This window comes from Gadus chalcogrammus, chromosome 5 (assembly GCF_026213295.1).
Source record: "Gadus chalcogrammus isolate NIFS_2021 chromosome 5, NIFS_Gcha_1.0, whole genome shotgun sequence".
NCBI classification, from domain to species: Eukaryota; Metazoa; Chordata; class Actinopteri; order Gadiformes; family Gadidae; genus Gadus; species Gadus chalcogrammus.
This window is the reverse complement of record NC_079416.1, coordinates 4,547,054-4,569,243: the sequence shown is the minus strand read 5'-3', so window position 1 is coordinate 4,569,243 and position 22,190 is coordinate 4,547,054. Positions and strand designations below refer to the sequence as shown.

The 22,190-nt window shown below is 47.0% G+C and overlaps 1 protein-coding gene across 1 annotated transcript; it reads right to left on the bottom strand.

Moving 5' to 3' along the window:
• Positions 1-939: 939 nt before the first annotated feature.
• Positions 940-21,343, bottom strand: LOC130382717 (metabotropic glutamate receptor 1-like). The gene is made up of 10 exons (XM_056590597.1): positions 20,629-21,343; positions 15,948-16,197; positions 11,988-12,223; positions 7,642-7,888; positions 6,379-6,547; positions 5,877-6,003; positions 2,600-3,527; positions 1,799-2,084; positions 1,472-1,702; positions 940-1,417 (listed from the first exon to the last, which is right to left on the bottom strand). The coding sequence occupies exons 1-10, from the start codon at positions 21,338-21,340 to the stop codon at positions 1,217-1,219; spliced, it is 3,387 nt and encodes a 1,128-aa protein (XP_056446572.1). The 5' UTR covers positions 21,341-21,343; the 3' UTR covers positions 940-1,216.
• Between the last annotated feature and the right edge of the window lie 847 nt (positions 21,344-22,190).

Genomic DNA, 22,190 nt, shown 5'->3' with positions numbered 1-22,190 from the left:
AATGGCGGGGGACATGGCCCCCGCCCCGCGTACCCCGCGTCCACTACGGCCGTGCCCTATAGGCCTGCAAAATATTATAATTTCCTTCCGAGCATAAGACAGGACACCAAGAAAAAAAAAAAATTTAATTGACTCCGATCTATTCACTACAACAATATTTCCACTGGCAAATACTTATACTTTAAGGCAACGCCCATCAAAACAATTTGTTAAATGATACAATGATACTACAACACATCAATTCAGAGGCTTTTAAAGTTTAAATATTGAGGAAATGTATCCAGTGCACAGATTACAAACACACAATATACTTACAGGTTAAAACCCTGATGAAATGTGTCTGTTGTAATGCAACTACAAGAGATAATAATAACAAAATGCCACGCACAATTCTTACATTCACAAAACATGGTCTTTTAGAATAATCGTATACAATCATCTTGCGAGTTATTAGACCACTGATTATAAAATATATAAAGTTAGAAGACTAGAAATGGGCTATGTATAAAACAGAAATATAATACTTGGATGGTAAGAACGTGGCACTTTGAGATGTGCTGCTACAGTACACACTGATAGAATTTAGAATTTTTTAAAACACCATTTACTGTACAGGAAAACATAGAAATGTACACATTTTCTCCTTTGACCACTAATAACGATCTTACAAAGTCCTTACACTGTTATCGGATTTTCCCTTTATAACTTAAAGTTATTATTTTTTTTTACAAAGTATACAGTTAACTATCTGCAAGATTAAAAGTTTAAAAGGTTTAACCAAATCAAGTGGCTGGAAACTGTTTGGCATTACAAACAAACTGCTAATAAGTTTCCATTGCTTGTTGTTTTATCATCTACTGACCCAAGTTAATATTCTAGTTACTACTCCTGTGCTATTAATATGTATCAAGTTCAAGCAAAATACATAGACGCCCTTAGCTTGCTGGTCTATAATAAGCACAAAGTCAGTTAAAAGCTTAAGTAAGTAGAAATAGGTTTCAACAGGCAGATTTCCTTAACAACGTAGGTAACATCAAGAACCGAAACAGTTCAATATTCCAGTTTACACCGTGTATCTGTGTCAGAGCACTAACGATAAAATAATGAACACCCCTTCAACCCAGGACCGGCTTAAACAGCTTCCATCACAACAAGGATGATGAATAAAACACGTATCGCACGCCACCGCCGCACCCCCGCCACCCCGTTGCCAAGGTTACAGAGTGGAGGAGGTCTGTTTGTAGTCTCTGAGGATAACGGCGGCGTACGGCACGTTAGTGGGGGTGCACAGGACGGACTCGGACACGGGGGAGTCGGGGAAGGGGCTCTTGGGGGGGGCCACGCAGTCGCGGAACGGGGAGGGGGGCATCAGCGCCATGGAGCTCCCGGCCTCAATGGCCAGTTTGAGCTGAGCCACCTCGTCATCCTCATCCTCCTCCTCCTCCTCATACTTATACTCCTCCCCACCCGCATCCCCCTCCTCCTCCTGCTCGTGGACCTGTGCGTTGTTGTACATGTACCCCCGTAGGAGGCCCAGCTGCTCGTTGTCCACCTCCTCCTCTTCCTCCTCTTCCTCCTGCACGATTGCAGAGGCGCCCTCCCCCCCGTACAGACCCCCCGGCGCAGGGAAGCCTTGACCGAGGGGGGCCTGCAGGTAGACGGGGACGCCACCGCCCTCCGCCGGCTCCTCCTCCTGCACGTGCTGGGGGAGGAGGTGCTGGGGGAGGAGGCCCGGGTGGGGCTGCGTGGCGAGGGGCTCGCGGGCGTAGTGGGGCACCGCCTGCGCACCGGAGGCTGCCTGCCCGCTGGGGGTCATGGTGGGGAGCGGGGCGTCAGGGGGGTGGTATCTAAGCGTTTCTAGGCTCTCGTCCTCCTCGGCCACGTTGTACAGAGTCTTAGTGCTGAGCTCCGAGAGCTCCAGGCCTGCGCTATGGTAGGCGTTAGTTAAGGGCCTGATGACAGCCGTCTGATTGGAGCATACGTCCTGTCTCTTCACATGCACTGACAGTCTGTGCCACATGTGATCCCCCTTTGGAGGATGCCTTGCACCTGGTTCAGACCATGACACAGACTTTCCATTAGAACTATGAACAGAATAAAGACGGCTGTTATTGCACAGGAACCCAGAAAGGTGGAGACAAAATGCATTTCTGGTTGATGGAAAAATATATATTGTATTGAGCTGAAGCCTTTAAAAGTGTTAAAGGCAATGTCTACAGTGAAAGTCACACGTATAGTTATTGACACAATCAAACTTTATTTGATTTTTTTTTTTAATAATTACACTTATTACATCCCGTGTGTGTGGGGCACTCGCTCCACATGTGGACGCTCCACATGTGGACGCTCCACATGTGGTTAGTGTCTGAGCGATGACCTACATTCACCGCTAGCGAGACACCAATACAGGTGTCTCCGTCAAATTACAGAAAGACAACAGGTGCCCTTTGGAGTGAGAATCACAGCTCGCCAACGGCTGCCCTTTGAGTGCCAATTAGCAAGCATGTCCCTGAGCGAGGATCTCACACACACACACACACGCACACACGCACACACACTCACACACATACGCACACCCTCAGTTCCATAGAGAACCTACCTGCCGTTTCCTGCGTTCTTCTTCCTCCTGAACATGTTCAGGAAGCTGTTGTTGTGGCAGGCGATCTTGCCGTCGCCCACGTGCATGCGCACCACGTCGGAGGTGGTGAAGGCGCTGCGCACGTTCCTCTCGGGCTTGGCCAGGATGATGTACATCTTGGGCGTGAACATGCAGCCCAGCGCCACGGTGACGCTCAGGCTGACGGAGAAGGACGTGGTGATGATCTTGTAGTTGGAGCCGAAGTAGATGGGCACGAAGGCCAGCCAGATGATGCAGGTGGTGTACATGGTGAAGGCGATGTACTTGGCCTCGTTGAAGTTGGCCGGCACGTTGCGCGTCTTGAAGGCGTAGTAGGTGCAGCTCATGATCAGCAGGCCGTTGTAGCCCAGCGGTGCCACCATGCCCACGTTGCTGGTGTTGCAGATGAGGAAGACCTCTCGGATGCTAGGGTAGGACTTGACGGGCATGGGCGGCTCCAGGATGATGAGGGTGATTTCCAGGGACAGCTGCACGCTCACCAGCAGCGAGGCGATCACCACCTGGGCCCAGGCGCTCATGAAGCGGGGCTTGCGCGTGCAGATCTTCTTCTTGCTGCCCGCCAGGATGCGGGCGATGCGGTTGGTCTTGGTGACCAGCGCCGAGTAGCACATGGCGGCGGACAGGCCGACCAGGAGCCTCTGCAGGTAGCAGGAGGCCACGGTGGGCCGGGCGATCAGCGTGAAGGGGCACAAGTAGCCCAGGAAGATGCCGGCTAGGATGATGTAGCAGAGCTCCCGGCTGGAGGACTTGACCACGGGCGTGTCGCGGTACAGCACGAAGATGAACGCCACGAAGGATGTGATCAGGATGCCCACACAGGAGAGGACCACCTGGATGACCGACTCAGGGTTACTCCACTCCAGGTAACGCAGTGTGATGGGCTCACAGCCTGGGTGGAGAGGAGAGGAGAGGGGAGGAGAGGTGGGGAGGAGAGGGGAGGAGATGAGGGGAGGGGAGGGAGGGAGGGAGGGGAGAGTAGGAGAAAGTAGAGGGGAGGAGGGGAGAGGAGGAGAGAAGGAGAGGAGTGGAGGAGAGAAGGAGAGGAGGGGAGGAGAGAAAGAGAGGAGGAGAGAAGGAGAGGAGGGGAGGGGAGAGGAGAGGAGTGGAGAGGAGAGGAGAGGAGAGAAGGGGAGAGGAGAGGAGAGGAGAGGAGAGGAGAGGAGAGGAGAGGAGAGGAGAGGAGAGGAGAGGAGAGGAGAGGAGAGGAGAGAAGGGGAGAGGAGAGGAGAGGAGAGGAGAGGAGAGGAGAGGAGAGGAGAGGAGAGGAGAGGAGAGAGGACAGGAGAGGAGAGGAGAGGAGGGGAGAGGAGGGGAGGGGAGGGGAGGGGAGGGGAGAGGAGAGGAGAGGAGAGGAGAGGAGAGGAGAGGAGGGGAGAGGAGAGGAGAGGAGAGGAGAGGAGAGGAGAGGAGAGGAGGGGAGAGGAGGGGAGAGGAGAGAGGAGAGGAGGGGAGAGAGGAGAGGAGGGGAGAGAGGAGAGGAGGGGAGAGGAGAGGAGAGGAGAGGATGGGAGGGGAAAAGATGAGTTGAGGGAGGGGAGAAGAAAATAGTAAGAAAGGGGAAGGAGGTAAAAAGTGAAATCCGCAAAATAGAAAAAGCAGAACAGAAGAAAGGCGAAATTATGATAGAATAGAGGAGACGAAAGATCAAGAGAAAATAGGATAGGAGAGGGAGGAAGAACCAGAATACATAAAGGAGGAGAACATTAGTGATCTAAACTCATCAAAGTTTTGAAGCTGAAGTATCAGCAAGCACGTGGCGAGATTAATCCTTATATCCCTTTGAGAGAAACCATTGAGTAAGGTCCCAACCAACAAAGATAAAAAAGAAAAATTGTACAAAAGCATTTATATATCCTATGTATGCAGTATATATATATGTATATATATATATATATATATATATATATATATATAGATATATGTATACATATAGAAGCTACTTCCACTTCCTCCAAATTCCTCCACAATTGTTCCGATACACAGGAGCCTGCGAACCCTGAATCAAGTTTTAACACCTCAAGACCTAAAGTAGGTTTCCAGCACAACTAAAAATACCCCCCCGTGCTTGAAGGCGGCCAGGGACAGGCCTTGCTACCGAGGAGATGCCGACGGGACAAAGTGAACCCCTGCATGTCTTTATCACCGCTAGGAAGTAGGGGAGAAGCTGTGTATGCCTCTGCTTTGTACGCAGCCAACAGGTCAAGGACTCTCCTTCAATAGTTCCCGATTATGTCCAGTGACCACCTCTACAAAGTAAAGGGGTTTTAGAGCTCCGTCTCATCTATCTAATTCCAGAGGGGTGGGACGGGATTGCTCGGTGACGTCAACTCTTCCAGTCCCTTAATGCGCTGCACACCAATGGTCCCCCTTATGGACACGGTCGCAAGCGGAGCGGAACTAGAAGTAGACACAGAGGGAGGCGATGGAGGAGGGGGAGGAATCCTATTAAGAAAGTGTCTTGTCTTTGAGGAGTGCTGAGGGCTTTTTGAAAGTGGGTCAGAGAGTGTATGAAGTAGGCTCTGCTCTCGGGGCTCAGCGGCGAAGATGATGAATGGCCTTCCGGTGCCATGGGAACGCTTTTTGGAGAAAATAGGGCGGGAAGCGGTTGCGTGTCAGGTGAACCGCAGCACGACGTCGGCAGCGGGACAAACGGGAGGAGGTGTACAGTACACGCGCTGTCGAGGAGGAAGGAGGAAGGAGGAAGAACTTTATTTTCCAGGAGTCATGACTTGGGAGTTGGGGGCACGGGGGATGGATGAACCTTCTCTTCTCTCTGTAGCCTTCAGATATAATAATCAATAATAATGGATTGAATTTATATAGCGCTTTTCTAGACACTCAAAGACGCTTTTACAGGGAAGGGGGAACCTCACTAACCACCACCAGTTTGCAGCACCCACTTAGGTGATGCACGGCAGCCAATCTGCGCCAGAACGCTCACCACACACCAGCTTGAGGTGGAGAGTGAGGGAATTAATGAGTCAGCCAATTATACAGGAGGATGATTAGGGGGCCACATTGAATGAGCCTGGTTGGGCCCTGAGACTCCAGGTGGAGCGAGACTTAGCGTTGCATCGTGCATTGGTTGATTGAGTCTGGTGTGTTCATGAACGACTCCACTATTTACCCCAATTTCTCTTTGCTATTTTACTCGACACGTCTTTTCAACACGATTCTAAAGTGAATTTCCAACACATGACCTTCAGAAACAGGCTGGGGCGAGGTTTGGTCACCGTACCTTCTAGTTCGTCGTTGGGCCACCAGCCCAGGTCACACGCCTTGCAGGTGAACTCGTCCTGGACGAACTCGTTGTCTTTACATGCGGTGCAGATCCAGCAGCAGCTCACCTCGCCCTTCCTGATCACCTGACCCACAGACACACAGCAGAGGACCTCATCCTACACCTACTAACAAGCAGCCCAGCTGAAGGTTAGCATAGCTTTTGTTTTTTTTAAAGTGCAACGCTCAGAGTATCTTTCTCAACTTTCCAGGAACGTATGTGCTAATAGATGTCTAGTAGAAGTTGGAGCTTCAACTACATGTTGTTCTCTTCTCAAGGTTTGAATATCAAAATTGAATTCATCTTAACCTATCTACTCATAGTGGCGCTGTTCTGATTCGTTGTTTTGCATTCACTCATTGATATTTTTCTTGAATAAAGCTACACCATTCATTTTCTTAATCCAACGCAGTTTGTTTTCCCTTTTGAGTATCCAAGCAGCACTTCTTGTGCGTCGTACCTTGATGTCGCCCTTGGAGCAGGGCTCGCTGCAGACGGAGCGCACCATCTCGCTGCGGTTCATGCGGATCATGTCGTCGTCGATGCTTAGGAGACCCTCGTGCCAGGAGCCCACGTTGATGTAGTCGTAGACCCCCGGGTCCACCTGCCGCAGGTTCATGATCTCGTACCTGGGGGGAACAAGAAAAAGGATTGAAAGGGTGATTAGTATGCGGATGATGAAACCTGATACAGGACTGGGCAAAATACTGTATATCTGTTAACCTCGTATTGCTCACCGCCTCTCCTCTCCTCGCTCATTCTCCCCTCTCCTATCTCCTCCTCTTCTCTTATTCTCTCCCCTTCCTTCTCGCTTCTCTTCTCGCCACCTCTCTTCCCCTCCCCTCTCCTCTCTCCTCCTGTCCTCCCCTCTCTCTTCCTCTCCTGTCCTGACTCCTCAACTTCCCCTCTCCTCTCTCCTCCTGTCCTCTCCTCTCTCTTCCTCTCCTGTCTTCACTACTCAACTTCCCCTCTCCTCCTGTCCTCTCCTCTCTCCTCCTCTCCTCTTCCCCTCTGCCCCTCCCCTCTCCTTATTCTGATTGCAACTCTGAATTTTTGTTTGTCGTTTGTTGTCACTATTGTTATTTTACTTACTCGTGAAACTTTTCATTCTTTACAATTGTTCGGATGTACTAAAAATAAATACATCAAATGTCCACTAGCCTGGTAACTGTTGTGTTCTACACCATATATTTCACAGTTGCTTGGCGTAAGGTCATCATTCTAACATTTAAAGGTCATCATTCTAACATTGTAAAGGTCAGTATTGTAATGTTGTTTCAGCGCTGTAACACTGAAAGTTCAGCCTTGTAACGTTGCAAAGGTCAAAGTTGTAACTTTGTAAAGGTCAGCGTTGATACGTTGTAAAGGTCAGTGTTGTAACTCTGTAGAGGTCAGGAGGTCAGGGTTGTAACGTTTTAAAGGTCAGCGTTGTAATGTTGTAAAGGACAGCGTTGTAACATTGTAAACGTCATTGTAAATGTCAGCATGGTAACATTGTAAAGGTCAGTGTTGTAATGTTGTAAAGGTCAGCATTGTAACGTTGTAATGGCCAGCGTTATAATGTTGTAAAGGTCAGCGTTGTAACATTGTAAAGGTCATTGTAAAGGTCAGCATGGTAACGTTGTAAAGGTAAGTGTTGTAATGTTGTAAAGGTCAGCATTGTAACGTTGTAAAGGCCAGCGTTATAATGTTGTAAAGGTCAGCGTTGTAACGTTGGCCGTACCTGCCGGGGGAGTCTCCGTTCTCGTCGAACCAGATGTCCTCCCCGGAGACGCCGGCAAAGGTGGTCTTGAGAAGGGCGTCCAGCAGCTGGCTGCCGTCCACGGGGTCCATAGCCTCACAGAGCCCAGCGTTTCGGGGACACAGACGGCGGTGCATGTCGTGGAGGCCGTGTGCCATGGCGTAGATGGCATTGATGACAAAGCCCATCTTGCTGTCCTGGACGTAGTTGTCCTCCAGACTCTCGTAGCCTACCGATACAACGGTGACATCATTTTGTTATGAATAGTGATAAGGAAGAGAACGCTCTTCCCTTCACTATGCAAGCGGGAGCGCCGTGGGCGGTGCGGTGTTGATGAGGCAACGCGGCATTAGGAGGGCCTGGAGTCGATGACGGTGTAGACAGCATGGTACAGAGGGTGCTTGGCGTGGGTTTATTACAGAGGAGTGATAGGGTGTTCAAAAATGCCTCACATTAAGTATCGCTGAAACCCCGGGAAACAGGTATTGGACACTGGTTTAGGAAGCGGGTTACACGAGAGGCAGCGTTTTGTCTCTCCCGGGAAGGGAAACCACCACCATGGAACAGATTTCTGTTTCATCACGGCTCCAGCTAGCACTGAAACACTGAGGCCGGGGTTGTGTCCAAGCGAGGGAAGAAGCACTACGTATCATTTATTCAAACCTTTTCTCTCTCTGTGCGACCTCCCCCCCCCCCCCCCCCTCCCCCACCCGCCACCAGCAGGGGTTGGTTCTCGTGCCCTTCGATTTAGTCTCCAAACACACCTGATCAATTCAGTGTAATGCTAGCTAGAGAGCCGCACAAGCGCATGCCGTTCTGGGGATGACCACCAGCTTCCTCCTGGTGGGCCAATGTCTGGAGTGCTCAGTCGAGTGAGTACAGAGCGTGGGACAAAGAACAATAAGCAGAGCATTGCCAGGGCAGAAGCAATAGCTTGCTTGATAAATTACAAATGACACATATCATTACTATTAATGATATGGATGGGTGTTCTAAATTTAAGAGCCCGTCCTTTCACAGCCCTACCACCGCTCGATACAGCAATGAGGACAGGAGGTCTCCTATTTAGGGGCTTGTAAAGTGTCATTAAAATGGATGGGACGAAAGCTCAAGTACAGTGGGCAAAGAAGAAGCTAAATTAATTAAAGATTAAAATATATTTAACCAAAGAAAGGATAGCTGAAAGAGTGGTGGGATGATAAAGGTTTATATACGAAGCAGTCGAAACATTTCAGATCACTATGTATCCTTAGCATTGTTTTCCCTTTTTAAGTAGGATCTCGGAGTAGTGTCCACTTGGCAGTTGGATTCAACACTTTTACATTGTAATGCAGAAAGGACTCAAAGGGAACCGACCATCTGAGGACATCTGCTCTCTCACGCCACCTTTGATGAAACATTTCCTCCCCGATCTTTGTTCAGTGCACTGTGCTAAATCCCGAGGAGAGCAGAAGGTTTTCCTCCTTTTTTAATTGGCTTCCGTTCTTTTTCAAATGGACCGGAGAAACAAAATGGTATCAGATGTACTTTTAAGGATTTCAGGGCGAAAATATGAGACATTTTAGTTTATTTTTGTATTAGTTATGAACCAATTGTAAAACAATGACACCGTCAAAAGAATGTGTTGTATCTGAAAACCACCTTAATAAAATATAATGAAATCTGAAAACCACAAGTTTGGTAAATCTTTCTACGTATTCGCACCAACAATTTAATGTTACATACATTACTTATATTACAATTTGATTTTTTCTGTGCTGGTGAAATGGGGACTGGTTTAGAATATCTGAGAGTAGTAGTACATTAATAGTACATTGCATAAAAATAGTTTAACAACAACTCAGTAGATGATTAACTGTTCTGATGAACAAAAACAGTTCACCAGTTAATCCAGTGACAGGGTGTGTGGGGTAACGGGTGGGTAGGGGGGGGAGGGGGGGTTTGGCAGTGTGGAAATTGAGCATCAGATGTGACCTACTTTGCAGCACTTTTGGGTGGAGTATATCCTAGAGCTGTGAAACATGATGGAGCACACACAGCCTCACGCGGTGAAATAAGATGTTTCCGTCATGGTGAGTTATGGTTTGTCAGCAGCATGCAGCCTGGGACATACTGTCTCTCAACTACAGCGAGACACACATAAAGAGTGAAGGACAGCTCGACGACCACCCCGTTATAAATCTCAGCTATTCCCCTCTCACTTCCTCCCGCACAGACTGCAACATAATTGAGGGGGGGAGGGAATAATCCCTGCCGAATGTCAGAGGCTGGGTTTTTGTGGTTTGACTGCTCTGTGCCAACATGCAAAATGAGCTAGTTAGCACCTCATATTAGTGTTATTGGGCTGTAGGTTTTAACAATCATAGAACAATCATAGAATCAGATCTCACCATGGTAAATCAATCCCAAAAATGAAAACATCCCAATAGCTTTATATATATGAGGTCAACTGATATTAAGTACAGCATTTATTAAGTTGATTATTCATTTTAATATTACCTTTCAAAAAATGCCATTTTATGCCGTGTACAAGTGAGAGTTAATCTCAGTGGACCTCTGTGTATATGGTAGTGAGGTGGTAGAGTTAATGTCAGTGGACCTCTGTGTATATGGTAGTGAGGTGGTAGAGTTAATGTCAGTGGACCTCTGTGTATATGGTAGATAGGTGGTAGAGTTAATCTCAGTGGACCTCTGTGTATATGGCAGTGAGGTTAGTGTCAGTGGACCTCTGTGTATATGGCAGTGAGGTTAATCTCAGTGGACCTCTGTGTATATGGTAGTGAGGTAGTAGAGTTAATGTCAGTGGATCTCAGTAATCTCTGTGTATATTGTAGTGAAGCTAGTGTCGGTGGACCTCTGTGTATATGGCAGTGAGGTTAGTGTCACTGGACCTCTGTGTATATGGCAGTGAGGTTAGTGTCACTGGACCTCTGTGTATATGGCAGTGAGGTTAGTGTCAGTGGACCTCTGTGTATATGGCAGTGAGGTTAGTGTCAGTGGACCTGTCTATATGGCAGTGAGGTTAGTGTCAGTGGACCTCTGTGTATATGGCAGTGAGGTTAGTGTCAGTGGACCTCTGTCTATATGGCAGTGAGGTTAGTGTCAGTGGACCTCTGTGTATATGGCAGTGAGGTGGGAGACGAGGTTAGGACAGTACACTCACCATCCTGGAGTTCTTCACAACAAAAACAAGAACATAAGAACATAAAATCACATACAAAACAACACTGATGGCAGTACATTAAAAAAACAACAGCAACAACGTCTTTGGCAAAAGAGGACAGGGCCACTTCTTATGAGGGGAAAGGGTTGGGGGGGTCATTCAAATGGATGGGTCGACAGCTCAAGGTATTCGCATACTTTTCCCATTGATATTGTGTAGAAGAGAAGAATATTAGAGAGAATTTAATATTAAAATATAGTTAAATAAATAACAGATAGCTGAAGGAGTGGTGAGATGAGGAAAATATATATACGAAGGACATTAGGTCTGTATCCTTGATTTAAAATGATCTTTTAATCACCAAAGCATGCAGTCTTTTATATTTACGTTCATCATACATCAATAAATTTGTCTCTTCAAATTTACCCCTGTTTTATTTTCTTGGTATTGGAAATTTGCCTCATGATGTTCGTTTGAAAAACGTAAATATAGGATATTGGGGAGTATTTTGAAGAGCAACCAAGCAGTACAGTAACACCATTACCAAACACAGGCTATGCAAATGCTGCTGCTGATTGGTTCCTTTTAGTGTCAAGGGATATCACTGCGCCAATATGAGCCAATCAGAAACAGAGTTTACGTTTCACCAGAGATCCTTCTGTCCCTGCGGTTAAATGCTAGTGTTATGTTATGCTTGTGAGAAAAATGTATTAGAATTAAAATCAACTAAATAATAAATAAAAAATAATGTTATCAAATAAATAATCCTTTTGTGGGGCGGGGAAACGTGCTTGATGGGCGTTGTGTCGGGGTTAGGGTTAGGGTTAGCCGACCGACACAAGCTAAGGCATTTCATCCCTTGCGTGTGCAGAAGTGAAAAGAGTTTCGTTTTTACCTAGATCATCTTCTGTAGAGCAGAATGTCCCACAAATGAACAGTATAAAAAAGATACGTATTACGAGATATTGTTTGACTAGACTAGAAAATAAGAGTTCCCATGTTAAAAAAAAAAAAAAAACCTTACTAAGCGTTTGTACGTTACGGTCTCCAGGTCACTTAAACACAATCACAACAGTAGTACAAAAAGACAAACCCACGTGCACACATAAGACAAAAGCCACAGGAAGTCATCCAGAATCAGTTGAAAGGAACTCGTGGTCTTCACCTGAGCAGTTGCGGGCGTAGTTGAGGTTCTCCAGGGGGTGTCCGTGGAGGCGGCACTGGAAGCGGTACTGCCAGAACTCGGGGAACCACGGGTTGCGGGTGTTGGTTTGCAGGCGCAGCTTCAGGAAGTAGTCGTCGAAGGAGGTGACCTCCTCCGACTTCAGCTTCACTGTGATGCCTCCCACCGCCTCCTGCTCGTACTCCTCCACCACCTCGTCCCGGTCGGCCCAGCCGTCGCTGTGGAGTCACAGGCGGGACAGGAAGTGATTGCTACTACAGTCAGTTGGGATACAGTCTGCTTCTGCCATGCAGATCAGAGCGGGCAAGAATTGGTGGTTACTACAGTCTGCGGTGATAACGGCAGTTAACTGTTATATTATGTTGTAGGGCATTAATAAAGACTTTTCAACTCCCCCTAAAATTTAAATTCCCGTTATAAAAAAAATATATACATATAATAGGCTTTATACTAAGTGATATTCAACCCCAAATCGTAACTATATAATGCAGGCTAAATACGGTTCATGATCTTCAGGTCTTCTATTTGTGGCAATTGCCTTGATTTTACAGGGCACGGACTGCTCTAAAGATGTCCACCAAAACCACAGATGCAATCACAAGTCCGGCGAGAGATCGCAGGTTTTGGGTTACAGACTGGGTGTGAAGATCTGTTGGCCAAGTGGGTTGTGGACAGAGAAACAGACAAAGCATTATTGAGTGTAATGGATAGATACTGTGAGTTAACATCAACTATGTCCATAGCTATTTTTTCATTTGCAAACCAGCATATCTTTATCAAACACCTTACGTTTTATATAATTTTTTTCTAGATTTATATTGTATAGTTTATGCATTTGTTTTTTAATGAATCCTGTACTGTTAATTTTTTTATTTCTTTTTTAATTTTGTATTGTAGATATTTTCTCTATTTTACCAAAACAACAACATGAACTATCCATGTCATGGAATAGAAAACGGAAAACGAAGTAGCTCAGGAGGTAGAGCCGGCCTGGCTGGTAGCCGGAAGGTTGCTGGTTCGATCCCCTGCTCCTCCTAGCTGAGTGTTGGGGTATCCCTGAGCAAGACACCTCACCCTACCTGCTCCTCCGGGAAGAGAGGTGTGGGGCCCCTTGTCTGTATAAGCAATAGAAAGGAGTCATGATGTCATCCCACCATGACTCCTGAGGAGACTCCACTTCCTTTCCATCATATAGGATTTCGACCATGAAGACCAGAGTTCTTGTGGGACTCACAAGGTTCAAACCAAGCAGCGTTGACTCCCTTTGCGGTTTCCAAGTGCTGCAGATTTAAATGCTGTGCTAAATTATTTGTGTTAGTTGTGTTGTGTCCCTTTCATTATAAGAGTGAGATAATGGAGAGATTGCTCATCATCAAAAGCAAATTATATCCTTAAGAGGACCACAACACTGACACCTCACAGCAAATCAATTCTGTCTCCTGTCTTTCTGCACGAATTAGGAGAGAAAACCTGGTGTATACCGGCAGTGAATGTTGATATTTGTTCCCAACGAACAAAGAAAATTTTACAAACGAGGGAAATTGATCATTTGGACTTCTTTGGTTGGCATTTTTTCCATCTGCTGTTTTTTTTTTTTCAAGAACTGGTTGACCCTGGGTCTCCTGTGCAGGCCTCAAAAGCAGCGAGCCATCTGGTGCCCAGCAGAGTCCTGCCCCGTCCCTCCAACTCAACCCCTGCCAACAGCCCCGCGCCAACGGCATCTCGGCAAACATGGGCAGTAGCACCAATCACATACAACCACAACCACGCAGAGCTACGCATGGACAAGACGGCTCTTCATGGGCCATTGTGCCTTTATGGACAAGACAGTGACAATAGGGACAGGGAACATGGGTTGCAAGAAAGAGGGGTACGACACAGAGCATATAGCGGGTGGGTAGTGGGTGTATGGCCAAGTGGGGTCGGGGGGGGGGGGGGGGGGGGCTCGTGCACGTGCACATGCTATGTTTCCGCAATGCTCTAGAAAAAGTCTGGCCTTCTTTTTTTCTCCCAGCAGTCCTTGACCCAGAAACAGAGTGTACGTACACACTGCGGCGTCTCACACAGTGGCCTTACCCACAACAACGCTGGCAAACACGTATACACATGAAAGAAAGAAAGAGAGAGAATGATCATTTTCACCTTTTTAATTCTTATTTGGGACTATGGCTACTCAGTTATTTTTTCTATTTCTCTCTCTCTCTGGCTCTCATAAAGCATTGTGAACGAGATGTATTATTCATACTTGCGGTGGTTATTAATAACCATACAGTATGATGAACAAATGCCTCCAACTGTGAAATGTGGGGAGGAAGATGGAGTTCTTGTGGCGGTCATTAAAAAATTTTCAGGCTCCATTCTATCGAAGGCTTTAACAAAAATAAATCACTTCTCCAATGTTGTGCTCTATGAGAGACACACGGTTCAATCGTCTCATCAAAATGCTTAATTTACGATCGACCGACTATCACTTCTGATTTATTACTTAAATGTTATATATTTTATCACTTCATATATACATAATATTCACTATACATATATTTATTCATTTATATTACTTAAGAGTGTTATTCATTACTTTTTGAGCTCCTCATGTCTTCTTGCATTTCTCCTTCTCATTTTAGGGATATTCTTTGCTCATCTCTTCCTCATGTCTATTACTGTGCTGTACTTTTTGCTATGACACCCCAATTGTTCCTTTTCAAATTTATAAAGGACATCTAATCCATCATCTTTTGTCTCTCATCTATTGTATCATATATCTTATCAGCCTCGTCAAGATTGGGCCTTTAAAACAACAACATAGCCACCAATGTCTGATGCACTCGAATGATTCTTGCACTTTCTTAGGTCTTCATGGTTGACTTGATTGCACTCATTGTTAGTCGCTTTGGACAAAATAAATGTAGTGTAATGTAAACAAGACCCAGGAGGCCTCGGACAGACTGAGCCGCTACGGAGAGGAGCTGTCTGGGTCGCGTTCCTCAACTTGTCGACGCTTTTTGCAGCTCACGCCTTCCCGCTCATTGAAGCTTCTCACACTAGAGGAGGCGTCCCCGTATTAGCACTCGCTGGCTGTGATCTGACAGGCAGAGGGGGAGATCAGTGTGTGTGGGCCATGCATAATTCACGACAGAGAGCCCCCCCTCCATCCCCCCCACCGCCGAACACCACAGCATCGCCCTCTGCCTCGCGTGGAACAACACTGTCCCACGGAGAGGGGCAGAAGACAACCCAGGGAGTGCTGCCGTCTCCTGGCTGAGCGCCTGTAAACCTTGAGGAGGACGCCATGACACTCAATCACACAGCTGTGTGACCAGGAGATTAGCTAGCATCAGGGGGCTGGGGGGGAGAAGGAGCAGTTCAGAGCCAACACTGGCTCAGGGTCGGGGACATTGGGAGGACGGGAACACTTAGATCAGGGACTGCCACCGAGTTAGGATTACATCCCAGGAGGAAGCCGTTTTAAGGAGCGGTGCTTAAAGAGTGAGTCTGATGTGTAACATTGCTTATTCATGTGGGATTTGGATGGCGAGCCACCGTCACATCGTTATTCTATTAAGCCTTAAACTGCTGTACTTAACTTTTCTACTGCAGCTGTTTACTCCATTAAAATCGACCTGACCTCGAAAGTTTCTCAAGAATAAAACTCACCCATGCATCAGTCAATCAATCAAGTCAATCAATCAGCCCCCACCACCGTTGGAACATCTCAGACTACAGTAACTCTGGCCTGAGGTTGAAACAGCTCCACCTGTACCTAGAACTCAAGCCCCTACAGGTGACTAACGGGAAGACTTGACCTAGTGCAGGTTTAAATGATGTCCCATTGCACGCCGCAGGCAGAACACAAATCCTCTAGTCCAAACCAAACAAACAAACAAACAAACAAGTAAAGGAACAAACTAAACAAACAATCAAACAAATTAAAGTAAAACCCACCTGCCAATCAGGAGGAACTCCCCGGCCACGCCCAGCCGCCTCATGGCCATCAGCAAGCCACGCACCGTCATGCCCTCGCAGAAGCACACCACCACGCGGGCCTTGGGCAGCCGCTCCCGCAGCTTCCTCAGCAGCCGGTCGAAGTGCCTCTCGCCCGCGTTGCTGTAGATCTTGTCCGAGTGGGCGATGCACAGCCCCTCCTGCGCGGCCAGCTCCTTGAAGGCGTCCATGCCGCTCTCGCCATAGTTTCCTGCCGGGGAGACAGGAAGTAGAGGCTGCAGCTGAGGGGGAGGAACAGGAAGCTGTTATGTTATGTATAGATGTATATACATGTTATGTTTTATATAGGATAAAGTTGAAGTTACACATTTTATCTCCGGCCTCATTATTGTTTAGAGAGTTTGATTTTCATATTCTGATGAACAGCTGGGGTTTACTGAACACTATACTGGTGGATAACGTGTTCCAGTTTATATGAACGGTAGCATAATGTTCCCAACGTATTGACCTTAGCTGTTTGCGTTTTCCACTTGATTATAGTCTATTTCTGCTTTATTTATATATTACTTGGACCGAAAATATTCAGTCTCCTGAGAATAATTCTCAATGACCAAAGCCTCAGAGCACTGAAACACATTGATGCAACATCAACACAAACTAGAAACCTAGTGCCAGAATATATGGGTATCATTAAGATCTGTACAGTAGTGACCCCTAGGTTCCTTCTTTCTCTGTGACCCCATAGCAAGGAAATGACATGTCTGTCTGTTTGGGGGTTTGGGCTTCTGGTGGTGTCGAAACAGAAGGTTACGATGTCATTCATGAATGGACTGTCTCAATAGAGACAGATCTTAGTTACCCAAACCTTGCCTCCATCTTTTTATAAGCTGCAGTAACTGGATACATAGATGTATGGTAGTAAGATAAAAGTATCATCATTATTCTTCCAAGACTTACACAAAGAAAACACCAAATAACAGTCTCTTCCCCTCTATCTCTCTACCGCCCACTCTCTCTCTCTCTCTCTCTCTCTCTCTCTCTCTCTCTCTCTCTCTCTCTCTCTCTCTCTCTCTCTCTCTCTCTCTCTCTCTCTCTCTCTCTCTCTCTCTCTCTCTCTCTCTCTCTCTCTCTCTCTCTCTCTCTCTCTCTCTCTCTCTCTCTCTCTCTTTTCAAATCAAACACTTTGTGAAGATGTCAATGGCATCTTCACTGTTTTTAAACATGTTTTAAAAGATTCACGTGCTCCTGTCTGGCTGGTTAGCCATGATAGTCTGCAGCTGTGGCTCATAGGCTAATTGAGCCACACCCATTCTGGTGCTCCTTAAGAGGGCCAGAGTTTTAGACTGGAGGGGTTTGAGTTGTGCAAGTGACTCGATGGTTGTGCTGTGTTTTAAGAAAATATATGCTTTGTAACAACGACCATGTGCGTCAAGAAAGCTCTTTTTCACATTTGGTGGAAGTGGTGGGATCATTCCTCTAGCCGAGTGGAGGTGACCCACATTTCGACATTGTTCAAGGAGTTTCATGGTGGACCGCAGTGAAGTGTGAGAAGGTAGACGAAGAGACCTGCTGGGAGAGGAGATCACTGGTGGAGTTGAACTGCTGTCCTGTGGGGTTGGCCAAAGCCTGAAGGAGGAATAGCTCGGGAACTCCTTGTTGCTGATGTGAGCCATGTGGGGAGCTATTGCCAAGCCTTGGCAGAACAGCAGTGGCGGAGGACAACTGTGAAGAGTGCAGTGTTTGGCCAAGAAGGAGTGATCTTGGAATGAAGATTGGCGGTCACCAGAGAGACTTTTTGAACTGTTTATTTAGCACAAATGACTGTCTTGCACAATGTTTTACCTTTTTTATCTAATGCGCTTGAAACTGTGTTTGCAAGCTTAAAAGAGGGGGATGGTAATGTGAAGATGTGAATGGCATCTTCACTGGTTTCAACATGTTATAAAAGATTCACGTGCTCCTGTCTGGCTGGTTAACCGTGATAGTCTGCATCTGTGGCTCATAGGCTAATTGAACCACACCCATTCTGGTGCTCCTTAAGAGGGCCAGAGTTTTAGACTGGAGGGGTTTGAGTTGTGCAAGTGACTCGACGGTTGTGCTGTGTTTTAAAGGTTGGGTATGGGATTTGCGAAACGCCAGCAGATTTTGAAAATACACAACTCGAATGATCCTACCCCCTCTCCTTCAACGCTGCCTCTGACTCCACCCATTCCAAGCACATGGACGTGCAATCATGCACGAGCGAACACAGATGAGCCATTAGTTATTATACTGACCTTGGGTGTTTTGAAAGGCGCCTCTAAATTAAATGTATTATTATTATTATTATTAGCTAGTTAGCTAGCTCAAGTAGCTACCGCAGGATAACAACAAACAGAAGCTTACTCTGGGTCATGAGCTTTGAGTACGTGCACGAAGGGGTCGAGCGGGGGAGGGGGAGTGCAGTACGACCGTTTGATTGACGTACTTACTGTCCAATGCCACTCGGTGGGTCTGGAAATCATTGGCTGGAGTTTTTCGAGCCCTGCCCGTTCCAGATGATTGACTTGTTTAATTTCCATGTCAGTACTTCTAACTCAGTGGCTGTAAGTGAAAAGGATTTCAAGGAATTTTGCAAAAATGGCCAAAAAAGAGAATTCCATACCCAACCTTTAAGTAAAGATATGCTTTTTAACAACCATGTGCGTCAAGAAAGCTCTTTTTCACACACTTCCAACCACACTAACTAAGTAGTGAAAGGACCTCAAAGCATTACACATGCATATGAACCAGGCCAAATGATGAATTACCTCCACTAATCTATTGGTCAAAATGAAGCATTCTGAAGAAATCCATGGAAATTGATTTGAGAAACTCCTACTTCTACTATCTCTCGTGCCATGCCTTCCATTTTCAAAAGCTTATGGCTAGGGGATGTCATCAAACATGCCACTTTTGTCATCACTTAAAAACAGCGAGAAGAACTTCTCCTGTCCATATCTCCTCCATTTCATTCCTCATTTCTCCACCATGCGAGTGGCGCATACTGGCTGCCGCGCATCACCCAAGTGGGTGCTACAATGGTATTAGATGAGGTTTGACACCCCTCAAAAACACACACACAAATAAAACACTAGGTTCCTATTTTAACGGTCTGAAAAGTGAGAAGCGCGAAACGCAAGTAGCTTTGTGAGCGGATCTCTGGCGCTGTTGCTATCATACCGGCAGATAAATGACTTTTGCGCCGATGCAACTCCAAAATGGGTCGGTCTGAAACCCGTAGGTGTGTTTTGGGTGTAACGTGCAACAAACCAATGAGAGTTCCATCTCCTATCCCCTCAAAGAGCCAGCGCATTTGAAGTATATTTTACCAGTGCTCAGTCTCCGCTGAGACAAATGCAAGACCACATGAATTTCAAACTTTCTTCTACAACTTCAGAAACACTGAGTCGTCATGTAAAGAGAACTTAACACATGTATGATATGCGGTCCTGTGGCCGCAACTGTGGGTCGATTTAATGATATGCTGCAACACATTAACAAACAACTTTCATTCATTCTTTTAAACACTCACTCGCGGTGACTATGTTCTCTCATGATCAAATACTCATCAATCCTAAAAGTTAGGGGCTTGTACACGATGTCTGTGTCAAAAAAATATGTGTTTGCTGTACGGTGTTTGCAGATGCATTGTTTTAAAATTACAACTTTTTAACGGTGTATCAGCTATTATTTCCCAAATAATTTAACCAACGTTAGAATTTACCCTAAAACAAGGTTTTGTTTTGGAAGGTATAGCCTACTTTGCTCGAGTTTATTATTGTTATTATTATTATTTTAACGCATTGCATAGCCTACTACAGTGTTCATTCATGCAGCCCCTATGGAATTTAATTTTTCAACAATCCAAATCATTATCATAATATTTCAATCAGGCTAATCTTTCGCAATTGCTTTTTCGATCAGTAAGATAGCCCCATGTATCATTTGCAACGGAACACGCCTCTGCTTTTCGCCCAACGCGCCGCTCAGGGCGCAGGTGTAGTAACGCGAGTTTGCTGCGGGGGGAAATCAGCTTTACACCGGCTGCAAACTAGCAACGATACATGTGTTGGTGTAGAAAGTCGATTGCGCTGGGTGCAAGATAGGGCCCTCAGTACGTAAAGTGCTTTGGGAATCTTGAAAAACGCTAATAAATGCAATGCAACATTATTATGATTGACTCTGTCTCTTCCATATCTTTACCCATGCCGTCTTACTGGGATGCCGTTGGATAGTATGAGGAACATCAATGTGGTGAAGGTCTAAACCTGACTTCAAAAAGATGTGCAAGGCTGATTACAATCACAATTAGGGCATTTATCAGACGCTTTCAGCCAAAGCGACTAACATCGGTTAATACACACATTGACACACCGACGACAGCCAGCTCGTCAGGAGCAGTTGGGGTTAGGTGTCTTGCTCAGGGACACTCCAACACACAGCTAGGAGGAGCTGGGGATCGAACTAGCAACCTTTCGGTTACAAGACAACTGCTCTACCTCCTGAGCTAAGCCGACCCTAGGCTGATCCAATCCTCATAGCTCTATGTTGTGTGACCCTCAGTGTGAGGCCCTTACAGCCAATGCACCTCACTGGAAAAGAGTCTTCTCCCCAGACCTCCTCCCTCGACACCACGTGTGAACTCCACCCATGGACTCACCCTCGGTGTGCACGGCCGACACGTAGGTCCAGTTGTAGCGCTTGACGATGTCCAGGATGGCGCGGGCCTGCAGCGTGTCCGACGGCACCACGCGCAGGAAGTACTTGAACAGCGTCTTGTCGCTGAGGTCGATGCTGGTGGCTGAGTAGGCGATCTGGGGGATGTTGAAGAGCTGCAGCAGGTTCTGCACCTGGATGGCCACCGAGCTGGAGCCCGGCCCGATCACCCCGGCGATGGGCTTCTTGGTGGAGGGCGGCGGCTGGCTGTGCGGCACGCCCTCCACACACCAACGGGCGCCGTCCTTGTCGTCGCGGATGGAGATGAGTGAGTCGCGGATGAACTCGATGCTCTGCTCCAGGGCCACCGACGAATGCCAGCAGGAGTCGCGGATCTCGCAGCCCAGCGTGATGTTGGGCAGCAGGTGGGGGTCGGCGTTGATGCGGTCCAACGCGTGGAACATGGCCTCTACCCGCTGGATGCCGTACTGCTCGCGGATCTCGCCGCACTTGCGCTCCGCCACCTTCTCGGCGGAGGGCTGGTGGTGCACGGAGAAGAGGGCTCCGATGATGACGTCGCCGTCCATGCGGGCCACGAGGCGTGTGGCGGCGCGCGGCACAAGCGACCGCTTGGCGTGGTCGTGGGACGAGACCACCGCCGCCGCCACCAGGAGGACGGGCAGGTACAGGGCGCAGAGGGCCGTAGGGAGAGTCATATTCCACACTGTTCGATGCGCGTCGACGGCAGGAGAATCATGTCCACTGGGCGGGAGTAGGGATCCATGGACTGGCCTAGTCCCTAGGAAGCGGCGGTGGACCCGATGGTCATGCCTCTACCGTGAGGCCCTCAGAGGTGTCCTTCTGTGGGAGGGAGACAAGCTGGGTTCATTCCCATCTCAAGTGGATTAGGCATTTTTTTCTTTAGAGCACAAATAAATAAATGCACACAATTTTCTATTTAGATTCAAATATCAAAGTATAGTCTATGGAATGATGGAAAGCAGCAGTGTTCTTCTCAATGGCAGAAATAAAAGGAAGGTGTTAATCAGATGAATTTTGAAAAACAAACCTAAACATTAAATTGAGAAATTAAATCCTCACATAGCCTATCCCGGTTCTAAAGTGAATCCTATGCATCGGAATTGGCCCAGTGTTGTGTGGGGTGCCTTTATAGCTTCAGCACCACGGACAGCGAACGCATCGCCCCCAGTTTAAAGTTAGGTCGTCACAAAAGACCACCGATAACTAAGCTACGTGTTTTCAAGGCGTAGTGTAGGGCACTGTGTAAGAAGAGGACACAGTCAAACCGCGTCGAAGGAGTGAAATGTCTTCATAGTGCATCACACTGTTGACGAGCGTTTGCACCTTGCGGCTGACGGGCAGCAACTTAATCACAGCTAAAAAACATGTACACTAATACACGGCTCCCATCAGATGCATGATGCTCGAATGTGCATAATCAAACAAAGTAGCCCAATAAACAATGGCAGTGATTCGACATGATATTCGTTCTGATAGGCATGCGGTAGCTGATTTCATTCAAGACATGACCTGTGTCTGCAAAAA